The 22,906-nt window shown below is 42.4% G+C and overlaps 1 protein-coding gene across 1 annotated transcript in view; it reads left to right on the forward strand.

Annotated features, from left to right (window-relative positions):
* Positions 1-4,482: 4,482 nt before the first annotated feature.
* Positions 4,483-22,906, forward strand: part of SLC35F4 (solute carrier family 35 member F4) — a 30,686-nt gene continuing 12,262 nt past the window's right edge. Inside the window, exons 1-3 of the mRNA XM_049612701.1 lie at positions 4,483-4,888; positions 9,640-9,937; positions 15,238-15,457. Of these exons, the coding sequence (XP_049468658.1) occupies positions 4,633-4,888; positions 9,640-9,937; positions 15,238-15,457 (774 nt within the window). The 5' untranslated portion in view covers positions 4,483-4,632. The remainder of the gene's footprint in view (positions 4,889-9,639; positions 9,938-15,237; positions 15,458-22,906) is intronic.

Consider the following 22,906-nt stretch of genomic DNA (forward strand, 5'->3'; position numbering starts at 1 on the left):
ATTAATCTGAACAACACTCCTGAAAGGATTTTCAATGCTTGTTTGTACTCAGAATTCAGCACCTTAGAGCTGCTCATCTCACCATTGTTTCATAGCGTCCTCTTTACCCCTCTGAGTATTTGCTCCTGTGGTTTCCTCTGACTCTATCGCCTATTCCTCAGCCTAGAACTCTGTCTGGCAAAGCCCCGCTCATCGTTCAAAGCCAACTTTGATGTAGCAACCCATAGAGACTTCCCTGCTCCAGGCAGAATGAATCACTCCCTTTCTTCTAGCTCTCCAATTCACATTAAATTATGGTTAATTGGTTACAAGTCTGATCCCAATACCATGTTGAAGGCCCCATGCAGGCAGGGACTGTGTATTCTTCATTATCTAACTCCTGTTCCTGACACAATCCTGCCCTAGAATCGTGGCTTAATAACTATTTGTTGAGTTAAGTTGATTTGGGGAACATGCAGAGCCTGTGAATGAAGAATATGAAAAATGACACAAGATGGCCCTACTGCTATGGCTCACGTGAGCAGATGTCTTTACAAGGAAGAGTGGGGGCCGTCTGGTGTGACTAATGAGAGACTTCCAACCTATCACTTGTAATACAGTTTACTCTCAATACTTATTAAAGTCTAAACACTTTTCACTAACTGAATTTGTGATGCCCAGGCACTCACTGTGGCATAGACAATAGAAAATAGATATGATGTCACCTAGCATCCCAGGTGACATTCTGAATATGATTTTTGTCAGAGTTGGCTTTATATTAAGTGAATGGCACAAGACTGTGTAGCGTGGGATGGTGTTTTCACTTCCAGGATTGGAGATGACTGTTTCATGGCCCAAGCCCTGACCGTGCCTCTGGGCCTGGCTCTGAAGTTTAAAGTGTGCCTTTTTAGGACAATGATTTAAATGTCTCCAGTGGCTCAACTGCTCCCGGATCTCGTCCATAAATCAACCAGTGTGAGGCAGCAGAAAATGGGTGTTGAGCTGTATTGCTTAGGGACCAGGAGGTGCAGAAGCCAGGACATAACACTTAGTGAAAATGAGGAAGCCGGAGAAATCACTACTTTGGCTTACAAATCCAACGCTCCCAGATACACATGATTTACCAACTTCTTAGTGTCTATGGCCAATGTTTTGTCTCAATCCTTGCTCAACTAGCTTCCCAACCTATGTTTGGACTTCCTCCTTTTGGCCTGTAATTGCCAAATGATCACAAAATGAAACCTGATATTCCCCTAAGAAAACATGAGAAGGCATAACTCACTAATGAAAAATACTTGAAAGATAAATTAAAAATGACTCCTGGAGTATCTGAGTGTCAGCCCCTCTGGAAGAACATAAATGAGAGTTCACTGGATTTTAAACAGACTCTTTTCATTGAATTTGAAATACTCAATTAGAAACATAGTTGGATGGGTGCCTGGGTGGTTCAGTCAGTTAAGTGGCAAACTTTGGCTCAGGTCGTGATCTCGCAGTTTGTGAGTTCAAGCCCAGCATGGGGCTCTGTGCTGACAGCTCGGAGCCTGGAGCCTGCTTCAGATTGTGTCTCCCTCTCTCTGCCCCTCCCCCACTCATACTCTGTCCCTCTCAAAAAAAATATTTTAAAAAAAGAAACATAGTTGTGAAAGTCACAGTAAACATTTTGGATATGTAAAATAAAAACCTTATGTGTTTTGACACTTTTGTAATAACAATACTAATATAGCATTAATTTAGGCATAATAATTGGTCTAATTCTTCTATTGATTTTTTTGATAACTCGTACATTTTTTATTCTTTTAAATGCAAGATTATATAATACATTTTAATTAGGGCAACTTGAGACACTTAATAATAGATGCTATAGCTAATTCCATTTTTATAGACTTCTCCTTGTTCTTCCCAAGACTGAGAAAAATAGAAAAGGAAAGAAAACAAGATACACTTTTGTCATAGATGGAGAGGCTTGGAACACAGAATGAACACTCACAGCTAAGTTACTCTGCAGTTCTGCTAGGTTCTTGCGGGAGATGATGGTTCAGGAATTCAAGCGTTCTTTTTCTGGACACCACTGCTTCTCAAAGTTCTGATTAGATTGCTTTACGTGATTACTCACACAGTCCGTGACATGATTATTCAAAGCCAAACTAAAGCCAAGACGCCATTGCTATTTCAAGATTTTGCATTTCATTGGTTGGTTTTCTACCATCTCAGAAAGCACCACGCCAAGACATAACCTCTGTGACCCAGAGAGGATGATAGCTTCTGTTCTGCAGAGCAGAGTGTCTACTGGAAATAGAGACACTCCTAACTTACAAGGAAAAATAAATGTACTCTGTGAACAAACATAGGCAGCCAAGGAGACACGATGACTGAATGTAATGTGGTGTCCTGGGTGGAGTCCTGGCCCAGGAAAAGGCCATTAGTGATAAAGCTAGTGGCATCCAAAGAACATTTGGAATGGGGTCAATGGTACTTACCAGTGTTAATCTCTTCATTTTGACAAATGCACCAGAAGATGCAAGATGTTAACATTGGAGGAACCTGGGTAAAGAGCATCTGGGAACTCTCTGGACTGTCTTTCCGACCTTTCTGTAAATATAAAATTATTTCAAAATTAAACATTTACTCAGAACAAGGGATGGTGAGAGAGTGTAGAACAGTCTCCGACAGACGGAGAGGCAGGCAGCTTCTGCAGACAGAGCCGAAGCATTCACACGTGAGAAAGTGAAGCCCCGGGGAAGCCAGTGCATGACTACCGTCAAAATGAGCTCCTTCGGTGAAAGTTCAAAGAAAGTGTAGATGCATGTGACTTAACAGCAAAGACTGAATGAACCGATCAGGATTTGATCTTACTGTTTAAAGGCCTGGGTAGATTCAGGATGTTCCAGGTAGAGGAACAACCCAGTAAATGGCTTAAAGCTATCAGTACTAAGAGTAAGGTGTCAGAACGCAGCCAGAACCAGCCTCGCTGGAATGGAGTATTCAGATGGGGGCAGGGTTAGCTATGTAATTTGAGGTTCCGGTGCCAAGTGAAAATGTCAAGTTCCTTGTTCAAAAAGCAGAAAATGGCTTTTTTCCTTTCTTATGTTCTCTGTCTCTCTACTTACCATGGCATTTTTTATTTGCTATTTAACATCTGCTCCCTTGGACAGAGGGATGCTTGCTGGGTGAATGCAGGCCCCAGCAGGCACTGGGAGCCTCACCCTGAGATCCCAACACTCCCCATACCAGTACCCAGGTCCCTGTACAGTTGTTAATCAAGGACTCAGGTGTGGTGGCTGAAAACCCACCCCAGGAGGTGGGGAGACAACAGGAGGCAAAACCAAGCCTGAGCTGAGGCTCCAAGCCCCCTGCTTGTGCTCCATTATCCCATCAGAAGTCACTTAGAGGGGCACCTGGGGGGCTCAGTAGGTTAAGTGACCCACTCTGGATTTCGTCTCGGGTCATGACTTGCAGTTCGTGAGTTTAAGCCCGCATTGGGCTCAGCCTGGACAACATGGAGCCTGCTTGGGATTCTCTGTCTCCTCTCTCTGCCCCTCCCCTGCTCATCTCACTCACGCTCTCTCACTGTCTCTCTCAAGTAAATAAACTTAAAAAAAAAAAAAGATAGAAGGGGGAGTTTGGGTGGCTCAATCAGTTCAGCATCCAACTTCGGCACAGGTCATGATCTCGTGGTTCATGGGTTCAAGCCCCGCATCGGGCACTGAGTTGACAGCTCAGAGCCCGGAGCCTGCTTCAGATTCTGTGTCTCCTTCTCTCTCTGCCCCTTCCCTGCCTATGCTCTGTGCCTCTCTCTCTCTCTCTCTTTCAAAAATAAAATTAAATAAGTAAATAAATAAATAATAAAAAAGAAGTCACACACAAAAAAACTGAAAGGTAAAAGAATTTCCACATGGCACCCTGGACCTTGGAGAGGGGTGGGGGGGAGGGTATGTGAGGTTCTTCCAAAGAAGCACAGCACCCTGTGTGACTGCACTGGCTCCAGGCCCATGAAGCCAACCCTGGGTGGGGGTCCATGGAGATTAATCATGATTGGAAGGGGCTTAACCCGTGGAGGATCCTGAGGCCTGCGTTTTCATCTGTAAGAGCGGGTAGAGGCCAGAGGTGATTGAGGAGACACAACCAAATTGGACTTTAGTGACCAGTCCGATGGAAAAGCGTAGGGTGGACTCGACAGGAGTCACTGTGGGCACTTTCGCTAGTTAGGAATTCAACAGCCAACCTTAGGAAGAATAAGGAGGATGCAAGCATGACGTCACAGTTTCCCTCCCTTGAGGTAAACTGTTTGACTGTGTTAGCAGTTCTAATTCAGAACAGATGCATCAGACCAAGCGCCATTTTCTAAAGTTCAGTTTTGGTGGACAGAGTTATCTAAAAAGATCCTTCAGCTTAGGGACACAGACCTTGCCAACGCAGACTTTTCTTTTTAGGAGCCCCTCTGATAAAATTAGAAATGAGCTCAAGGAAGGTTCCATCAGGGCTGTGATTCCCGCTGCCATGTGTTTTACTGCCAGGGCATTTAAAATCTTGTTCCAGGGGTACCCGGGTGGCTCATTTGGTTACGTGTCCAGTTCCTGATCTCAGCTCAGGTCTTGACCTCAGGGTTGTGGGTTCAAGCCCTGCATTGGAGCCTACTTTAAAAAAATAATACAAATGAACAAAATCTGTTTCCAGTTTTTTCTTTTGGCAGGTTCTCAACCTGGTATGAACTGTTTCTTCCCAGGTACCTCCAGATCATCAGTTACTCGATGTAAACCAGGAGCCAACTGCCCCAGTTCACACAGTGGCATCAGTAGGCAACTGTCCCCTCTTTCTGTCACCGAAGACTCTTCTGCTCCTATTCTTGAACTTCAGAGCCGAGGATCTTCTGGAGTTTGCGGACATAGAGTCGAAAGGCAGAACAGATCAGGTGAGCTGGTGACCTCCTCTTTTTTTTTTTTTAATATGAAATTTATTGTCAAATTGGTTTCCATACAACCCCCAGTGCTCATCTCAAAAGATGCCCTCCTCAATACCCATCACCCACCCTCTCGTCCCTCTCACCCCCCCATCAACCCTCAGTTCTGTTTTTAAGAGTCTCTTGTGTTTTGGCTCCCTCCCTCTCTGACCTCCTCTTAAATAACAGTACACCTAGGTAACCTTCGAACCAGCCGTGAAAGATCACACCATTGGCCCAGAACGCAGGGATGTTACATGGACTCTGAGGAGTGGGAGTGGGGAGTTTATCAAGTGGGAGGAGAAGGAAGAAGGGACATGTATAGATGGGATCTGTTAGTGGGATACGTACAGTGTAGCAGAGAAACCAAATACCAAAACCTGCCGTTGCAGGGCTTAACACATGATTAAACGGTGACACCCTATTAAGTTTACAGGGTATCTAGTTTCCGCATCTTGAAGATGTCAAAAGCCAGCATCTTTGATCTCAGCCCTGGGAGTCAGTGGTAGCGCACTCCCACTCTAAGAAGAATGAAAACACTATTAGTAAAATCACAGATTCTGCTTTTGTGCTCGTCAGGACTGCCGGTCTTTGGAGCCCTTCTAGTCTCCCCAGTTTTGCACCTTCAGGACACCGCCTGCTTCCCTGATCAGCATTTAACTAATCCGTCAAGTCCTCTACACTTTCCTCACACACATTTGACCACACTCAACAACTCCCGGGTTACTTGGGTTACTGGAATTGCTCGATACATCTCATAACTAGATCCAGGAGTTTCCCAGCAAATGTATAGTTTCCAAATGCACCTGAGTCCACTAGGCTGTTGCCCACACTGGTACTTCTTGGCGGTGGCCATCTTACTGCCTTCCCCAGAGAATGTGCTCAAGTACCCAGTTCATCCTCACTTCCTCTCGTCACATGACCACACTTCCGTTTCTGCAAAAAGCAAAGCAGTTGTATGCCAACAGACGCTTTCCTCTTTGCCTTAATGTCTCCATTCTTTTGTTTGCTAGTGACCATGACTTTGGGACCATCTTTAATGTGTGTGTTCCTGCCGTTCCGATGTGAACTCCTTTTGCTATGTCCATGATCACTTCCTCTCCATCACTTTTCACCTGCATTTGCAATCTCTCCTTCCACTCATTCCTTCTGCTTTATCAGTAACATATTTAAAATCTCTTGCATCCTTAAAAACAATAATCAAACAGCAAACAACAACAACAAAATACTCTATCCAAAATAAGTGGTTAGTTGAAAACAAAACATAACTTGGAGAAAACTGGCCTAAAAAAATAAATAGAAGGGAAATGGAAATTCAGGGGACTCAGGGATGGGGGGCAGTAAACAAAGGTATACAGGAAATATGAAAGCCTCTTCTAGGGTACTACTAATTGGATAAGAGGGTTTTTTTTATATAAGAAAAGATATTTTTTTCAAAAAGTGACAGTATTTTAAAACACTATATCAGCAACTATTGACCCTAAGGCTAAGGCTCTTTTTAAAAAAATGAAGAAAATGGCATCATAAATCTTCAGAAAATTTTAATTGGCTTTAATAAGTTGCAGTAATATTCCTATTATCCCAGTTATCTGCAGAATATAATGTTCCAGTTAATTAAGTATTCTGGTTAATAAGGACTTGCTTTATCTATCATATGCAAACTACAAATTAAATATACTGGTTGACAAAGACTTGCCATATCTGTCATATGCAAACTACACATGTCAAAGGCTGTACCATGAAAGATCACATGGGACGTAATTTACTCTTTCTGTGATGATTCAGAAGGCACTTAGGGTTATTCCAGGGCACCATAGAAAAATGAGAAAAGGAGAATAATCTGAAGAGCAGCTCACCATGCTTTCAGGAATACTATGTACTTAACCTCAAAACAAATCCCATGAGGCAAATATTATCACTGTTTGGCAGATGAAGAAGCTAAGCTAGAATCAGACATGTGCTCAAGGCCATACAATGGTTCTACTCATGTGTCCAAATTCCAGTGGCCTCTACCAGTAATGACTCTAATCCAGGCTCGTAGTAAGGGGTGGAACTCCTGGTATATCAGTTTGAAGGATACATACAAAACCATAAAGCTAAGCAGGACTGTCGAAAATTTTAAATGACCAGAAAAATAAAAGAGCTCTGTAGACCCAGTCTTTCTAGGGTATCTATAGGTGGTAAAATTAAAGATTGGCAACAATTACATCTAGTTAGCAGAAGAATGGGTCAAAGATATGGAGGGATTTAGGTGACGACTAATGTCATCAAAAGTACTGTCCATGGTACGATGGTGGCACCAAGCGACCTTCAGAGAAGGTGACAGTGAAGGCAGATATCAACTTAAAGGGATATTGAGAATCTCTGTAGGATCATTCCTCCTTTATGAGATAGTCCCTGAGAATTAATAATCTGAAATGTAGAGTATACCTTTCTCTTAGACATCACTCCTCTTCAACTTTGTACAAGACTACCATTCCCATCAGGAAACAGAAATTTTTCTCCAAATCACTTCTGAAACTTCCAGTACTTGAATGGAGAGCTCAAGCCTGAAACCTAGACAGAAGGAGTGTTCAGAATGAAAGATTTGGAGCCTAGAGTCATGCTGACTTAGGTTCAACCTTGGACAACCTTTCACATAAGTCTCAGTTTTTTCATCTGTAAAATGGAAGTGGTAATACCTATTTAACTGAGTAGGTTAATGTTTCTCTCCCAGCCTCCCAAGACAAGAGTCTCTTATTCTACCCTCTTACTCATTTTATTTTCTCCCCTCTACTCTCTGCATAAGTCAGATGGTTGTAGGGAGGATTTGCAGAACTCTTATCAAGAGCAGGTATTGTCTATACACAGTAAAGGGAGCTAGCTGGCTCACACTTCGAGCCTCAATGTCACTGCATCATGGAAGTTTCTCCTAGTCACTTTCCACCCCATCCCTTAACCAGTGCTTCTCCTCTGCCTCCATAAGGCCCAGTATCTACCACCTTTGGCCCTTATCACACTTGTGTTGGATGTGTGTTCTGGCTTTCCACTAGGATGTGAGCTCACATCTTTCATTTTTGAACCCCTGGCACCCAACTAGCTAACCAGCTCCTGGTGATCTGATTGATTACCAAGTATTTTGTTGAATATATAAATAAAATAATACCAGTTTTCGGGGCGCCTGGGTGGCTCAGTCGGTTAAGCGGCCGACTTCGGCTCAGGTCACGATCTCGCAGTCCGTGAGTTCGAGCCCCGCATTGGGCCCCTGTGCTGACAGCTCAGAGCCCGGAGCCTGTTTCAGATTCTGTGTCTCCCTCTCTCTGACCCTCCCCCATTCATGCTCTGTCTCTCTCTGTCTCAAAAATGAATAAAAACGTTAAAAAAAATTAAAAAAAAAAATAATACCAGTTTTCATCTTCTAGAGGCCTTGGCCCTGAGAATTCAGTACGGTTTATAAGACTCAGAAGTCATGTGGTAATTGCTGTGTTTGTCATTACTTGGTTTATATTCCCCAATTCAGAATTCACCTTAAAGGCTTGCTACCCCCCCCCCAAATAATTATAACACAAAGCCTTAGCTATGTGAAAGTTTTTACTCCAGCGGGGCAGTCACGCCTGGCTCATTAAGCAATAGGAGGAACACATTCAGCACGAGAGAGTCAGCAGGTTCTGGAGAGGTAAAATGACTACCATCCACTCCCACTTGCAATCTGTGGACCACACCACTTTCTTAACCCCCGGGATAAACCTTGTGCTCAAAGGAGGTACCTGGAGACAGGAGAGAACTTGTAGGCAATTCTGCCTCCCTTCCCTCAGGATTCTACCACCTGGGTCTCAGCCTGGGGATTCAGGATGACCTCTGCTCCCCTTTAGTTTCCTGAGAGGTGCATAAAGTTATTGTGTTGAACTTGTTTTCTCTATCAAGGGAGAAGGCCTTTATGATCGTCACTTTCAGAAAGTTTTGACTACTTTAATGTAAAAACTGCTGCTGAATTTTCTTAGTAAATGTAAAGATACAAAGCTGAACTCATTGTGCTCCCAGAAATACATTAAATAGTAATTTGTTCTGAGGTGGGTGGGAAACGATTTTGTGTCGTCAGGATTCGCCCTGTTCTTGGGGCACATTGCTCTTCAGTTTAAGAGCCAGCTTTGCTGCACTTTAAGAAAATCAAAAACAAAAAAACACCTTAGTAGAGTCTAATGACAAATATTTATTTCTCACTTACTTTTTATGTCAGCAGAGACAAGGCTGCCTTGGTTGGCTTCTGCTCATTCTCCCACAGAGACTGAAAAGACAGCTCCTATTTGGGAATTTCCATTCTAGTGACAGAGAAGAAGAGCAAGAGAGTTTAGTGGGACCTTATCATGCCTCTTAACAGTTCTGCTGGGCCGTGGCATACCTCACACCTCCCTGCTCACATTTGATTAGACAAAGCAGGACATGTGGCCAAGGCCGAAGTCCCTGGGGCTGAAATATGTAATGCTTTTACAAGAAAGTGGGTAGGATACATGGAAGGGCAGTGTAGCATCCACCAAGTTCATGAGCATTGTCATGGCTTGGATGGGGGATGAGATATATACTGTACCTTACAGAGCAGAGATTCTGGAGAGAAGGTGAGCCAGAGTTATCAGTCTCTTTAAATGATGGTAAAAAAAAGAAAAACACTGGTAATTCTACTGTGTGCCTCTTTGGTCACTGTTTTATAACCTGATTTCCACACATTTGTATTCCTTTCCTGTTTTCAGGGGATGATGGAACACAGACTCATCCTGAGAACAGCAGCCAAGAAAACAGAATCAAGGCTCGCTGCCGGTCATGCACGTCCATGGTTCTGAAGGCCGTCTGGGGACTTTTGATCATCTTGTCAGTCTCATCGTCTTGGGTTGGAACCACACAGATTGTAAAAATTACTTACAAGAACTTCTACTGTCCATTTTTCATGACTTGGTTTTCAACAAACTGGAACATTATGTTTTTCCCAGTCTACTATTCTGGTCATCTGGCCACTGCTCAAGAAAAGCAGTCTCCAATGAAAAAATTCAGGTAGGTTTCATGTTAAATGGCCAACACGAGATGTTTTAAAATAACTTTATGAAAATCTCCATAACTTTATCTCTTTGGAATATGAACTGAGTTGACTTGGGGAGGTGTAGAGAGCTCGGATCTAGGGTTGGTAATGAATACATGAGCACTAGGAAGAAGAATCTGGGCCCCCCACCAAAAAAATTACTGAATGTCCACCACATGACAGGTGCTGTGATGGTGCTTTTGTAGATCTTATCTTAATTAATCATCATTGGTGGTAACATCTACCTTTGAGGGTGGTGGTATTATTCCCATTTTAACACAAGAGGAAACAGGTTTAGAAAGATTACATGACCTGTCCAAGGCCAATACTTCCAAATAACCCAGATTTCAATCCAGAATTATTTCTGAAAGTCATGTTTTAAAAGAACACACTAGTGTCTCAGTCCCAGAAAAAAAAAAACTGTATTCATAAGATTAATTGTGATAAAAACATTTGCTCAATATTCTGGAAGCTGTGGTGCCTAAGCAGATAAAGAGACCTGGTTTCATGCAAAAGGAAGTTTGGCCCTGATGGTTTAGAAGATGTCATTCTTTGCTGGCTAGGAGCACATGGGGCCTTCACTGTTGGTTCACCGGCTCTGAACCTGGTAGTGCCATGGTTCCAGTAGTTTCTCTGTGCTGAACTTGGCTTCTGCAGCGCCATCTTGGAAAGCTCAGGAAGCTGGCAGGACCAGCCCTACACAGCACCCAATGGGAAAGGGACAGTTGTCCACACCAGCTTATTGTTCCTTGGTAGAATGACAATAAATACATTTTGCAGAAGCCGAAATAACATTTCTTTCTTGCCCCTGTACTTACTGAAAAGAAGTGAATTTATCAGACAAACTGCAAAGCGTGTACCTTCAACTTCCATTTTCTATCACCAGCTTGGAAGTGCCCTGAAATATTAGAGTCACACTGTGAGCTGATTTTCCATGGTATCCATGATAATGCAATTAAAATTAAACAAAACCAATTTACAAAAAAATAAATGTTTTCTGGTTTGAAGGAAAGAAAGAAGTCTTATACCTATTGGTGACTGCTAAAGATACTTTGTATTTGATTCCCATCAAAATACACATGATCTTGGGGGAATAAGGTCTTGTTTGTTTGTTTAAAATGTTTATTTATGGAGAGAGAGAGAGAGAGAGAAAGGTGGCGAGCCAGAGAGGGGCAGAGAGGGAGATACAAAATTGCAGTCAGGCTCCAGACTCTGAGCTGCCAGCAACAGAGTCCCATACGGGGCTCACAAACCGTGAGATCATGACCTGAGCTGAAATTGGATGCTTAACCGACTGAGCCACCCAGGCGCCCTGGGGCATAAGTTCTTTTTAATAACAATATTTAATAAGCGATTGCAGGGGACATGATGATCAGACTAAAATTCTCCCTGTCTGAAAATAGTTTACCCCATAGCATGTATGTTTTACTCCAGCGCTCCTAGGGTTTGGACACACATACTGATAAAAGCAACAAAAGTTTAGTATGGGATGTGGTACCTCAGAACGCCTCAAAGCAAGCCAAGTGGGTTTTATTTAAGATAACACATTTACACCAAGAGGCTGCTGCTGACAGAAATGTTGTTTTGGGAATGAGTTTCATCTCCACTACATCTCTCATGTCTGACTAACTCTACATGTAGTGAGACCTGTGATTTGACGAGACACCTCCACCTGTTAGTGCAGGTAGAGTGAACTTGACCATTGCTGAAGCCGAATCAAAGAGCTTTTATTGTCAAGCAGAAAACATTGTCTTTGAAGAGCATATTCTCCAGAGGGCCCCTCTGTATGAGAGGTAAACATTGCCAGAAAATCCTAAGATCCTTGATCTTTTTGCCTTGTAGACTCATTAACACCATCTGCCAAGGAGGCCCTCCCCGAAGCTCTCGTGGCAGAACACGGGGAAAACAGACTTAGTGTATGAGACTGGAAACAGAATTTTTCCCGTTGCGCCAGACCCTCTATTTTCTCATTTTCTTTGAATGGTATGAAAGCATTTTCAGTGGTTTTCTTATCACTAACCTCAAAAGAATTTTCAATAATGTATCAGATCTAGATTGTGGGAATTGTGCATTTGGAAATTGTTTTGGATATTACAATCATTTCATATAAACCATGAAGAGAATTTAATTGTATCACATGAATTTTAAATTTAATAAGAAAAAAATTTATAAGCCATAGTTTTGACAGGGGTGTTTCCTTAAAGGAAGTCTCTAGAAAGCATGAAGCTAGAGCTAAAGATATATTTGTCTATGTCATACACCTATGAAATGTGCTTAAGATGTCATCTGACATACAGAAGGGGTTCAGTAACTACTGAGTGCTATAACAATGTTGAACATAATTAAATTATTAGTGTCCCCCAGGTTCTAAGCTTCAGTCTAAGCTTTACCACCCATCAGTGCCTCTTGTCTAGAAATTCTGATCTCATCATTCCAAGGAGAGACCAGTTACTTGCTTATTGATAGAAAGAAATCCTTTCTTTTTTTGCATTTTCCCATTTCTTAGTACATAATGCTTAAATAGCATAAAGTTCTACACAGGTGACCTGGCGTTTGAGCGGAGAGCATTTTTTAATTCCTGCTATAGCAGTGACAAACAGGGAGAAGAAGGTTGGCAGTGAGAGGAGGGAGAAAGAGGGGAACACTAAGGAAGCCAACACCAGGGAGGGGGACTGGATGAGCCAGGTGAAAGGAACAATCTCCACCCCCTTGGGGGGGGGGCTCTCCCTGTGCCTCCCCGTGGGTTCAGAATGTGTGCTCTCCTGCATTCAAAGTCTTTGCTTGAGAGCCCTGAACCCAGCATGATGGTGGGCTCTGGGAAGGAAGAACCATCCCTGGCCAGGGCCAATGATATGAAAAGAAATCCTTTCATCAGAAATGGGTTTGTTGTGGTTCTTCATAAATGTGTATTTAAAAAGCCATTTGGGGGGCGCCTGGGTGGCTCCGTGGGTTGAGCGACCCACTTCGACTTAGGTCATGATCTCAGGGGTACTTGTGACAGCACTGGGTTCTCTGCTGTCGGCGCAAGCCTGCTTCAGATCCTGTCTCTGCCCTTCCCCCCGCTCGTGCTGGCTCGTGCTCTCTCTCTCTCAAAAATAAACACTGAAAAAATATACATATAAAGGAATATTTAAAAGTTTTTTAAATACATAAAAAGCCATTTAGTAGTTACAGATATCAGGATGAGCCCATGACTCTGAATGCCAGCTCTCTCTGGCAGACTTTCTCACAGGGCAGATCCCTTTGGGAGCACGACCAGAATGCAGAAAATGAAGAGAATGCCAGGATGTCCCGTGCAAACTGCTGCTTGGTCTGTGTGTGGCTCTGATTCACTGTATCTCCTTGGCTGCAGGGCTTGAGAGATGCTGTCCATTTCCCTGTGTGTGTGAGTGTGTGCGATTTCTGTTTACAAAAGAATTTGTTTTTAGGTTATTTCATCCCTTCCTTGAAGTTTTGTCTCTTTCAAGTTAAAATTTACCTTCAGGAAATCACATTTTTTAAAAAGTTTATTTATTTTGGGAGAGACAGCACGTGAGTATGTATGAGTGCAAGTGAGGGAAGAGCACAGAAAGAGTGGAGAGAGGGAGAATCCCAAGCAGGCTCCTTGCTGTCAGCCCAGCCTGTCTCGGGGCTCAAATCCACGAACAAAACCGTGAGATCATGACCTCAGCCAAAATCAAGGGTCCTATGCTTAAATCACATTTTTATTTAAAAACAATTCTTCCTTTTTCGTTGTCTCCCACATAAACAGTAAAACTGTTACACAGGTTTCTATATGTGCAATATGCATTTTTAACCTCCCTGGATTCGCTGGCCTACAATTCCCAGAATTCTCAGCTGCTGGGAAGCAGCGTTTGCCATGAGACTTGACGTTGAAGGCCATACTCCAATGCTTAGAGCCTCACCACTTTGTCACTCCCTCCCTCCATGTGGCCCTCCTGTGGAGTAAGTTGCTTCATGCATGTGAGGCAGACATTAGCTAGAGATTACTTTGGTTTGCAATACTTCGAAGCACAACTGTTTCTCTTCAGAAAAACTTAGAAGAAAAACTAATGCTAATAACCAATTAGAACCGCGTAATTTCATTATAACCATGCAAACATTAGGAACTTGTTGCTTAAACAAGATATTTATGCTACTCTTGAAAACACTTCCTGGAACATTATAGTTGCCCAGTAAATGCTTGGATGTTCATGAACAACTGAATAAAAAAAATAAATCTGAGTTATCCCAATGGCGAGCCTATTTTCAGTCCATAGTCAAAGTTTTTCTATCTTATCATTGCTTGCCTGTATCACTAGTTTGAACATTTTGATTGAAATGGCACCTTGGTTTAATCATCAAATAGGGGTACCTGGGTGGCTCAGTGGGTTAAGCGTCTGACTTTGGCTCAGGTAATGATCTCACGGTTCGTGGATTTGAGCCCCATGTTGGGCTCTGTACTGACGGCTCAGAACCTAAAGCATGCTTGGGATTCTGTGTCTCCCTCCCTCTCTCTCTCTCTGCCCCTGCCCCACTCACACTATGTCTCTCTGTCTCTTTCTCAAAAATAAACATAAAAAAAAAATAAGCAAATAGAAATCAAATCAAAGATTTAACGGAACTGATTATTTTTATACAATTAAATTCATGTAATTCCTCCAAAACAGCCAATTGTGTGTATATAAATACAACTTGCATTTGATTATTTATTTATTTACCATTTGGAGGTCATCACAGAACCTTCCTTCATTTTTTTTTCCTGTCTTAAAAATGCTAGAGGAAAAACAAATTATTCAACTGGGCAGAAACATAAGGAAGAGGCATAGTCTTTTAGGAAAAATAACATTCCAAACTGTGTGTGGCTCTCCACCATATGTGAAGCTGCAAGTTGTCTATACCTGTTCACACAGTAGCGACCCTCCTGGTCCTATTGCATTTGCCCATTGGGAAAGAACCTTCTCTCTCTTCTAACAGTAACTCTGAAAATGACTCATTTCCCTATTTCTCCAGGCTTCTCTGAGAAAGTTCAGCAGCAGAATGGCTGTCCCAGCCATCTCGAGAGAATATCTAGATAGGAAAGGGCCTTCGCTCTGTGCCTGGAGAGACATGGGCTCTTTTCCATGGAACCCTCTGCCCCTGTAGTGGCCCAGAGATGGGAGGCCTGGGTTCAGTAAGTTCCACAGATGCATGATGGGCATTGGCGTTTGTGCTCTTGCCAGAAAATGACCGTCAAGAGTTAGACAAAACAAAGTATGTCACAATTAATACCTGACAACCTTTTTTTCTTTCCTAGGGAATGCAGTCGGATTTTTGGTGAAGATGGTCTGACATTGAAGCTCTTCCTTAAAAGAACTGCTCCCTTTTCTATTCTATGGACTTTGACTAATTACCTGTATTTACTGGCTTTAAAGAAGTTGACAGCCACGGATGTCTCTGCTCTGTTCTGTTGTAACAAAGCCTTTGTCTTCTTGCTGTCGTGGATCGTGCTGAAAGACAGGTTCATGGGAGTGAGGGTAATGGCACACTTGATTCAATGTGTGAGGCCACCCGTAATTGTAGATCCTTGGCATCAGGAGTGCTGCTTTGTTTCATGAAATTTCTGTAAAACTTTCCCCATTGGTTCTGAGTACAAATTAGAATTTGAAGATGCATTAGAACACCCAGGCAGTTACAATATCATGAAAAGACAGAGATGGTCTCCCTTGGGCAGTCGGCTGATTTCGACAGGAGACCCTAAAACAGAGAAGATAAGTTCTTTTTTTTAGAATGAATGGTGTCACCAACTCCTTCTATCCTCAGGGTGAAGGGGTCTGGGAAAATTAGCCACAGCAAAGATTTTGATTTTTTTTTTTCAGTCGCCATACGTTGGGACAATTCCCTCATGCTTTCCCTCCCCCCAGCCCGAGATGGATTTAATTAACATTGGTGTAAGTAGATAAGGTTACCAAACAGTAATTAAAGTCACTGGTAATGGCACAATGCTGTTAAAAGTGGCTATATATCTAGCGTGGCTAATCCAGAAATGGAACGAAAAGCACCAACTTGTACTTTGGGGTACAGGTCCTCAATTGAACTGTATTAAACTTCCACCGACCACTTCAGTTCTGAGTTTATTCCTTTCAGAAGTGATATGGACTTCTTAAAAGATTTTATCTTGCATGCTGGTTCTGTTAGATTGATGGAAAGTCATGGAGGTTTCAGGAGCCAGAGCTCATTCATGTATCTGGAATGCCACCATGATGAAAATACTGAGAAAATAATTCTTTAGAAAGAGTAGAAATGAAATGAAAAGCCTTTTCCCAGAAGATAAACATCACACAATTCTTCTCTGAAAGAGATGTCCAAGACTGGATGTGAAACATATTTTGCTATCAAAATATTGTTCTTACTGCAATGATCCCAGGGTCCTTGTCCCCCTAATTGCTGAAATTAATATTAGAAAGAGAGTTGATGACAGCCATTAACCCTTAAAACTTTAATAGTCAGCAAATTCTGATTATGTCTTGGGAGATGCTACTCAGAAATTCAGAATGGAAGCTTGACATGAACGAGAAGTAGAAAGCTACAGTAGAAGACAAAATGAGAGGGGCGACCGGGTGGCTCTGTAGGTTGACTTCGGCTCAGGTCATGATCTCACGGTCCATGAATTTGAGCCCCACATCGGACTCACTGCTGTCAGCCTATCAGCGCAGAGCCTGCTTCAGATCCTCTGTGCCCCTCTCTCTGCCCCTCCCCCACCTGTGCTCTCCCAAAATAATAAAAAATGAAAAATAAAAGAAGAAGATAAGATAAACTCTGAATCAGTCCAGGATGCATTAGAGTATACCCAGATATGGTACCAGCCAATCTTAGATTTGACATCCAGAAAGCTTAGCATCATGTTTTTGCTCATCGAGCACCCGCGCTGGCTGCCTACCATCAGGTACCCTGACAAATCCTGGAGAGCGGGGACCTTCCCTGCCCTGCTTGCTGCCCCATTCAGGATGGGCTATATAATTCGTGGGACCTAGTGTGGAATGAAAGCACAGGGATCACTCTTTAAAACATTATCAATAATTTCAAGACAGCAACAACAGAGCGTGAAACCAAGGGCAAGGCCCTTCTAATCATGAAGCCCTATGCATCTGCACAGGCCATATGCCCATGAAGCCAGCTCTGCCTCTATCTCGAATACCTAGAATAATGCAGGGGACAAAATGGAGCTCAGTAGATATTTGAGGATATAGTAAATAAATTCATGTTTACGAGGACTGTCTCTTTTCTATTTGCTAGCATCATGGATTATCCATGAGAGTTTGGAAGGCCTTGTCAGAAGAAGGAGAAAGAGAGGAGATATAGGGTCTTTTTTTGCCTTTTCAATGGCATCTGAATACTCAAAGGGAATCAATACATTCACTATTAGATTTACCAGTGAGAAAATCAGTTGTTTTAGAGTGAATGCATTTAACCATGGAACTTAACTGATGCAAGATGTCCTATCAAAAGAGGTTCTGTGAGAGTTAAAAAAAAAAACTCAGCTGTGTAACTTATATTTAAACCAAAGATTTAGGAAATCTGCCAAGAGGCAACAAACCATTGCCATTTTAAAATTGGCATCTATAGGGGCACCTGAGTGGCCCAGTCGGTTGAGTATCCAACTCTTGATTTTGGCTCAGGTCATGATCAGCCCATGGATCAAGCCCCACATTAGGTTCTGCACTAAGTGTGGAGTCTGCTTAAGATTCTCTCTCTCTCTCTCTCTCTCTCTCTCTCTCTCAAATAAAAAATTAAAAATAAATTGGCATCTATAGTGGGTTCAGTGATGGTCCTCAATAAGGTGCCCACACCTTCATCCCCAGTCCTTATGAATGTGACCTTATTTGAAGGCGTAATTATTTTTTCTTTTTCATTTTGTATTATTTTTATTTTTTTTTTGAATATGATTTATTGTCAAGTTGGCTAACATATAGTGTGTAAAGGGTGCTCCTGAATTTTGGGGTAGATTCCCATGGTTCATTACTTACATACAACACCCAACGCTCATCCCAACAAGTGCCCTCCTCAATGCCCATCACCCATTTTCCCCTCTCCCTGCCCCCATCTGTCCTCAGTTTGTTCTCTGTATTTATGAGTCTCTTATGGTTTGCCTCCCTTCTTCTCTTTGTAACTATTTTTTCCCCTTACCTTCCCCCATGGTCTTCTGTTAAGAGTCTCAAGATCCACATTTGAGTGAAAACATAGGATATCTATCTTTCTGACTTATTTCACTTAGCATAATACCTTCCAGTTCCATGGAATCATGAAATGGCGTGATTTCATTCTTTCTCATTACCAAGTAGTATTCTATTGTATGTATAAACCATGTCTTCTTTATCCATTAGTTGATGGACATTTGGGTTCTTTCCATAATTTGGCTATTGTTGAAAACACTTTGCAGGCACAATTAACATAAGGATTTAGAAAGAGGAGATCATCCTAGAGTATTTAGGTGGCCCTAATTCCAGTAACAGATATCCTTATAAAAGACAAACACACAGGAGAGGCACACAGAAGAGGAGAAGGCAATGTGACCAGACAGAGATTGGAGTGCTGTGGCCACAAGCCCAAGAAAGCCAGGGAAGCTACCAGAACCTGGAAGAGCCAAGGGATGCTTTCTCTCCTAGAGCTGCCGCTGGGAGCATGGGTGTGCTGGATTGTGAACTTCTGGCCTCGTTGTTTTTAGTCATCAGGTTTGTGGTAATTTGTTACAGCAGCCTCAGGAAGCTAATACAGCCTCTGTAAATAATAAGACCCAATAGAAAAAAATGTTAAATAGCCAATGAGCACTTGTTAATAAATATACACATACATTTACATACATAAATTAAGATATCATAGATGGCAAAATGGTAAACAATGTCAAGCATGCTGGTAGAAGTCACATGTTTTTCTTCTTAAATGACAGGAAATGCTTCACTCCTCACTGTGAAACATTAGGAAGTGTTTAATGTCATGCCAAGGTGTAATTTTAATGATGCCCATAATCAGGTCATGGAATATGAGAAGAACCAAAACATATTCAGCATTTTGCCTTTTGACAGTATCAGCCATTCTTTTTTTCATGAGACATATTGAGAACATGTATAATTGGGTCATTTGAGAAATTAAAAGAGGGCAATTCGAATACTGACAACATAAATGTAGTTTTTATTGCCTACGTCCATAAGTAATCAAAGCATGGCCTGCAAAAGCCACTCCACTTGGACTATTCTCTTTTTTTTTATAGTTAAAGTGTTGCTTTCTTTTTAAAAAAATGTTTTATGTTTATTTATTTTTTGAGGGAGACAGACACACAGAGTATGAGCAGGGGAGGGGCAGAGAGAGAGGGAGACGCAGAATCCAAAGCAGGCTACAGGCTCTGAGCTGATAGCACAGAGCCTGACGTGGGGCTCGAACCCATGAATGGTGAGATTATGACCTGAGCCAAAGTCAGAGGCTTAACCGACTGAGCCACCCAGGTGCCCCTGAAAGTGGTGCTTTCAGTCATCAGATTAAAATGTGTATTTTTTATTCATTCTGAGGCTTCAGTGGTTTACAAATTGACAGTTTTTGGATTATAATTTTCATTTGACCCCAAGAATGATCACATTTAAGATGATCACATTTCCTACTTCTATTTTTCACATCAAAAATGATACCATATGGGCGCCTGGGTGACTCAGTCAGTTAAGTGTCTCTCGATTTCGGCTCAGGTCATGATGCCATGGTTTGTGGGATCAAGCCCCGCATTGGGCTCTGTACTGACAGTGGGATCCCATTTGAGATTTTCTCCCTGCCTCTCTCTGCCCCTCCCCCCTCACACCCACTCACTCTCTCTCTCAAAATAAATAAACATTTTAAAACATGACACCATGGACAGAAAGAAGGATGCTTGAAGTTGTAAAACCAGTAAATATGTGTTTCTCTGGAGCACTAATTGGCTAGAAATAGCAATGCTCACAGAAAAATTAATTACATATTATGAATAACTTGTTAATATTTTGTGTTTTTTTGGAATATTATTTGAATTACAGATGGAAAGGTAATTTTGTTGTACAATTATATTTCTTTCATAAAATCATTTCAGCCAATTTGCTGGTAAACATTGTTGTGTTAAAAACCCTTTCATGACCAGTTGCTTACGGCTGATATATGATCATCCCATGAAAATTAGTAAACTTTTTAAAAAGATCTTTCTTTTTTAATTGCACAACTATTGGTGAGAATTCAGCTCTTTCAGCTTTGAGGAACCTGCCAGGTTCTCATCTTCAAGAACCTGTCTTGTTTAGCTACAGTTCTTAAATTCATGAAAACCAAAAAAATTGCATTAATAAAAAAAGGTTCTCCTCAAAGAAAATGAGCCACTGGTTGGGGGTTTTCTTCTCTGTCTCTGGTATCAGTTTCACTCAAATTTGAAAAGTAAATGTCAGACTGGAAAGTTGAAACTCTTTCTTTCAGATCTTGTCCCTCCTTTAACGTTTTATATTATTGATTGAAAATTTTCTTTCATTTTTAAATTTCCTTGAACGTAGGGAGAAAATTGGTCAGTGGTAAATGGTTCAGCAGACCCCAAACTTCCTTAGCAGATTCAGGAAATGAATTTGTGTCTCTTCAGTTTGACACCCACATATTTCCTAGCTGTAATTGGGTCCCTATGCAGTTAACTTTCCAAACCGTGCCTCGTTTGGACACTTTCCAGGACCCGCCAAGGACCGACTGGAGTATGTCAGTTAAACTGAATCTTTCATTGCTCAACCTGCACTTCTCCAAATTCAGATTGGGCTCCAGAGTTCCCTAAATCAGGGCCCTGGAGGTGAACTCTTACTAATTCGTGCCAATATTACATATTTAGATAAGATTCAAGATAACCTTTTGTTTACATCTTGCCTTTGGTTGACATTGATGCAGTAGCTGTACATTCATGTGCACTGCAGAATCTTCTACCCAGAACCTTCATGCTTCCTGGAGGAGGCACCAGAGGATGTGTAGCTGGGCTCATCCTTTTCATCCCCCTCCTGGCGGGAGAAGAATTTGTGAATACAGAGGAAAAAGATGAGGTGGAATGGCTCTCCAATGTTATGCACACAAGGAATCCGTAACCCCTTAACAAGATGTCATCAACAGATCTACTCTAGTCTCCACATGTGCCTGTTAGGTCTTTCCATCTGGCATTTCTTTCCCTCTTTTCCATCCTGGTCTCCCTTTGAGATCATTTTCAGACAGACTTTATTCATATAAAAATAGATGTGTGTGTAGGGGGGTGGAGCGTGGGAGTCTTGGTTTGGGCCTCTGAACTCCTTGGGTTGGACCTGTCCCCAGGCACCCTCCACCCTCACACACACACACACGCACACACACACACAATCTGTACAGCTATATACTGCCCACTTCTTTCATTTCTCACACTTCAACTCTTGTCCAATTTCACGGGATCTGAGTAAAACAGATGGTTCACCTTCATGGAACCTTAAATGTAGCATGCGGACAAGTTGAAGGATTCTGCATAGTCCCAGTTCCTTGAAAATGGACTCTACTGGGGAGCCTGGGTGGCTCCGTGGGTTAAGCATCCAACTTCGACTCAGGTCATGATCTCGCAGTTTGGGAAGCCCCTCATCAGGCTCTCTGCTGTCAGCACAGAGCCTGCTTTGGATCCTCTGTGCTCCCCTCTTTCTGCCCCTTCCCTGCATTCACACATTCTCTCTCAAAAATAAGTAAAAAAGAAACATTTTTTTAAGATAGAAAAAAAGAAAATGTACTCAGAGAGGACAAGGATGATCATCAGTGCAGGTCTCACTGGCCAAGCTATTAACGTGTAACCCACCTTGAGCTGCCGACCTTTAGTCTCGAACTTGAGAACAATCCTGCCAGCACTGTCGTTTTGAGGCCCTCCATTCTAGAGGCTGCTGTAGTCTCGGGATTCAGGGGTCCGTCGTGAGCCAGTGAAACGCCTCCATGCTCACCCAGCCTTAGAAACAGAGTTAACCACAAGGCAACTTGAGGAAAGCTATTCCAGTTGCAATTAGAGAAGCAATTAAAGCTTCATTTCAATACCCTGAACCCTAGAAGAACTGATATTGTTACTCAAATAATAATTCTGGAAGCCATTTTGTCAATGAGAAACACAGCGAAGTAATGAGGCTGGTAAACCCTCACGGAGATGAAGAGAAGGGCCAGACGCCTGTGGTTTTTGAGGGCCCGAGACGAAAAAGGAAAGAAATGATGATACAGGGAAATAAAAACAGTCAAAAGCCAGATGCTTCTCTGGCTTTTATCTCTAGCTATTTATCTACGAATTCTTTGAAAGATGACAGAAACGTAGCTTTCCTGCAGGGTCGCGTGTGGTATATACCACGGTGAGAGTATCAAATGTTTACTCGAAAGCCCTCTTTGGGCTTTAGGAACACACTCAAACAGCCTCATGGTCCCCCTCTGATCAGCCCTGAAAGTTGATGGGAGGCTCTCACAGGGGGCTGAGCCTGCAGAGGAAGGTAGCTGGCTCAGGAAGAAATGTCCCTGAAGAGGTAGGCTGGGAAAATGAACTAAATAAATTCTCTTCCGCAGGGTACTCCCCTCCCACCCCCCACCCAAGGTGGGCACACCATGATGTGAGGGGACTGAGAGGTTTCCAAAGTTGAAACTGAGGCACTGGCAGTTTTATGGTCATTATGGTTACTAACATTCTCACCCAAAGCAGATTCAGGTCGTGGCAGTGGCGCGTTTTCTGTCTTACTCAGAACAAGTCTGGTTGGCTAGAGGGCTGGAACTGGAATAGATTGTGAGGAGAGCCACGTTTTTCTGAAGCCAAACAGGTGCCGCCATGAAATGGTGTGTTTTCAGCAGAAGCGTCCCTCATATGGATGCTAATGGGCTCAAAGGCATTTTTGTGGCTGTCACCATGTGGATGTGCACACACGCGCATTTCCGACACAGTATTTAAGGCACTGGCTTTCTGCAGGCACGTTTCC

The sequence above is a fragment of the Panthera uncia genome, assembly GCF_023721935.1.
Source record: "Panthera uncia isolate 11264 chromosome B3 unlocalized genomic scaffold, Puncia_PCG_1.0 HiC_scaffold_1, whole genome shotgun sequence".
NCBI lineage: Eukaryota > Metazoa > Chordata > Mammalia > Carnivora > Felidae > Panthera > Panthera uncia.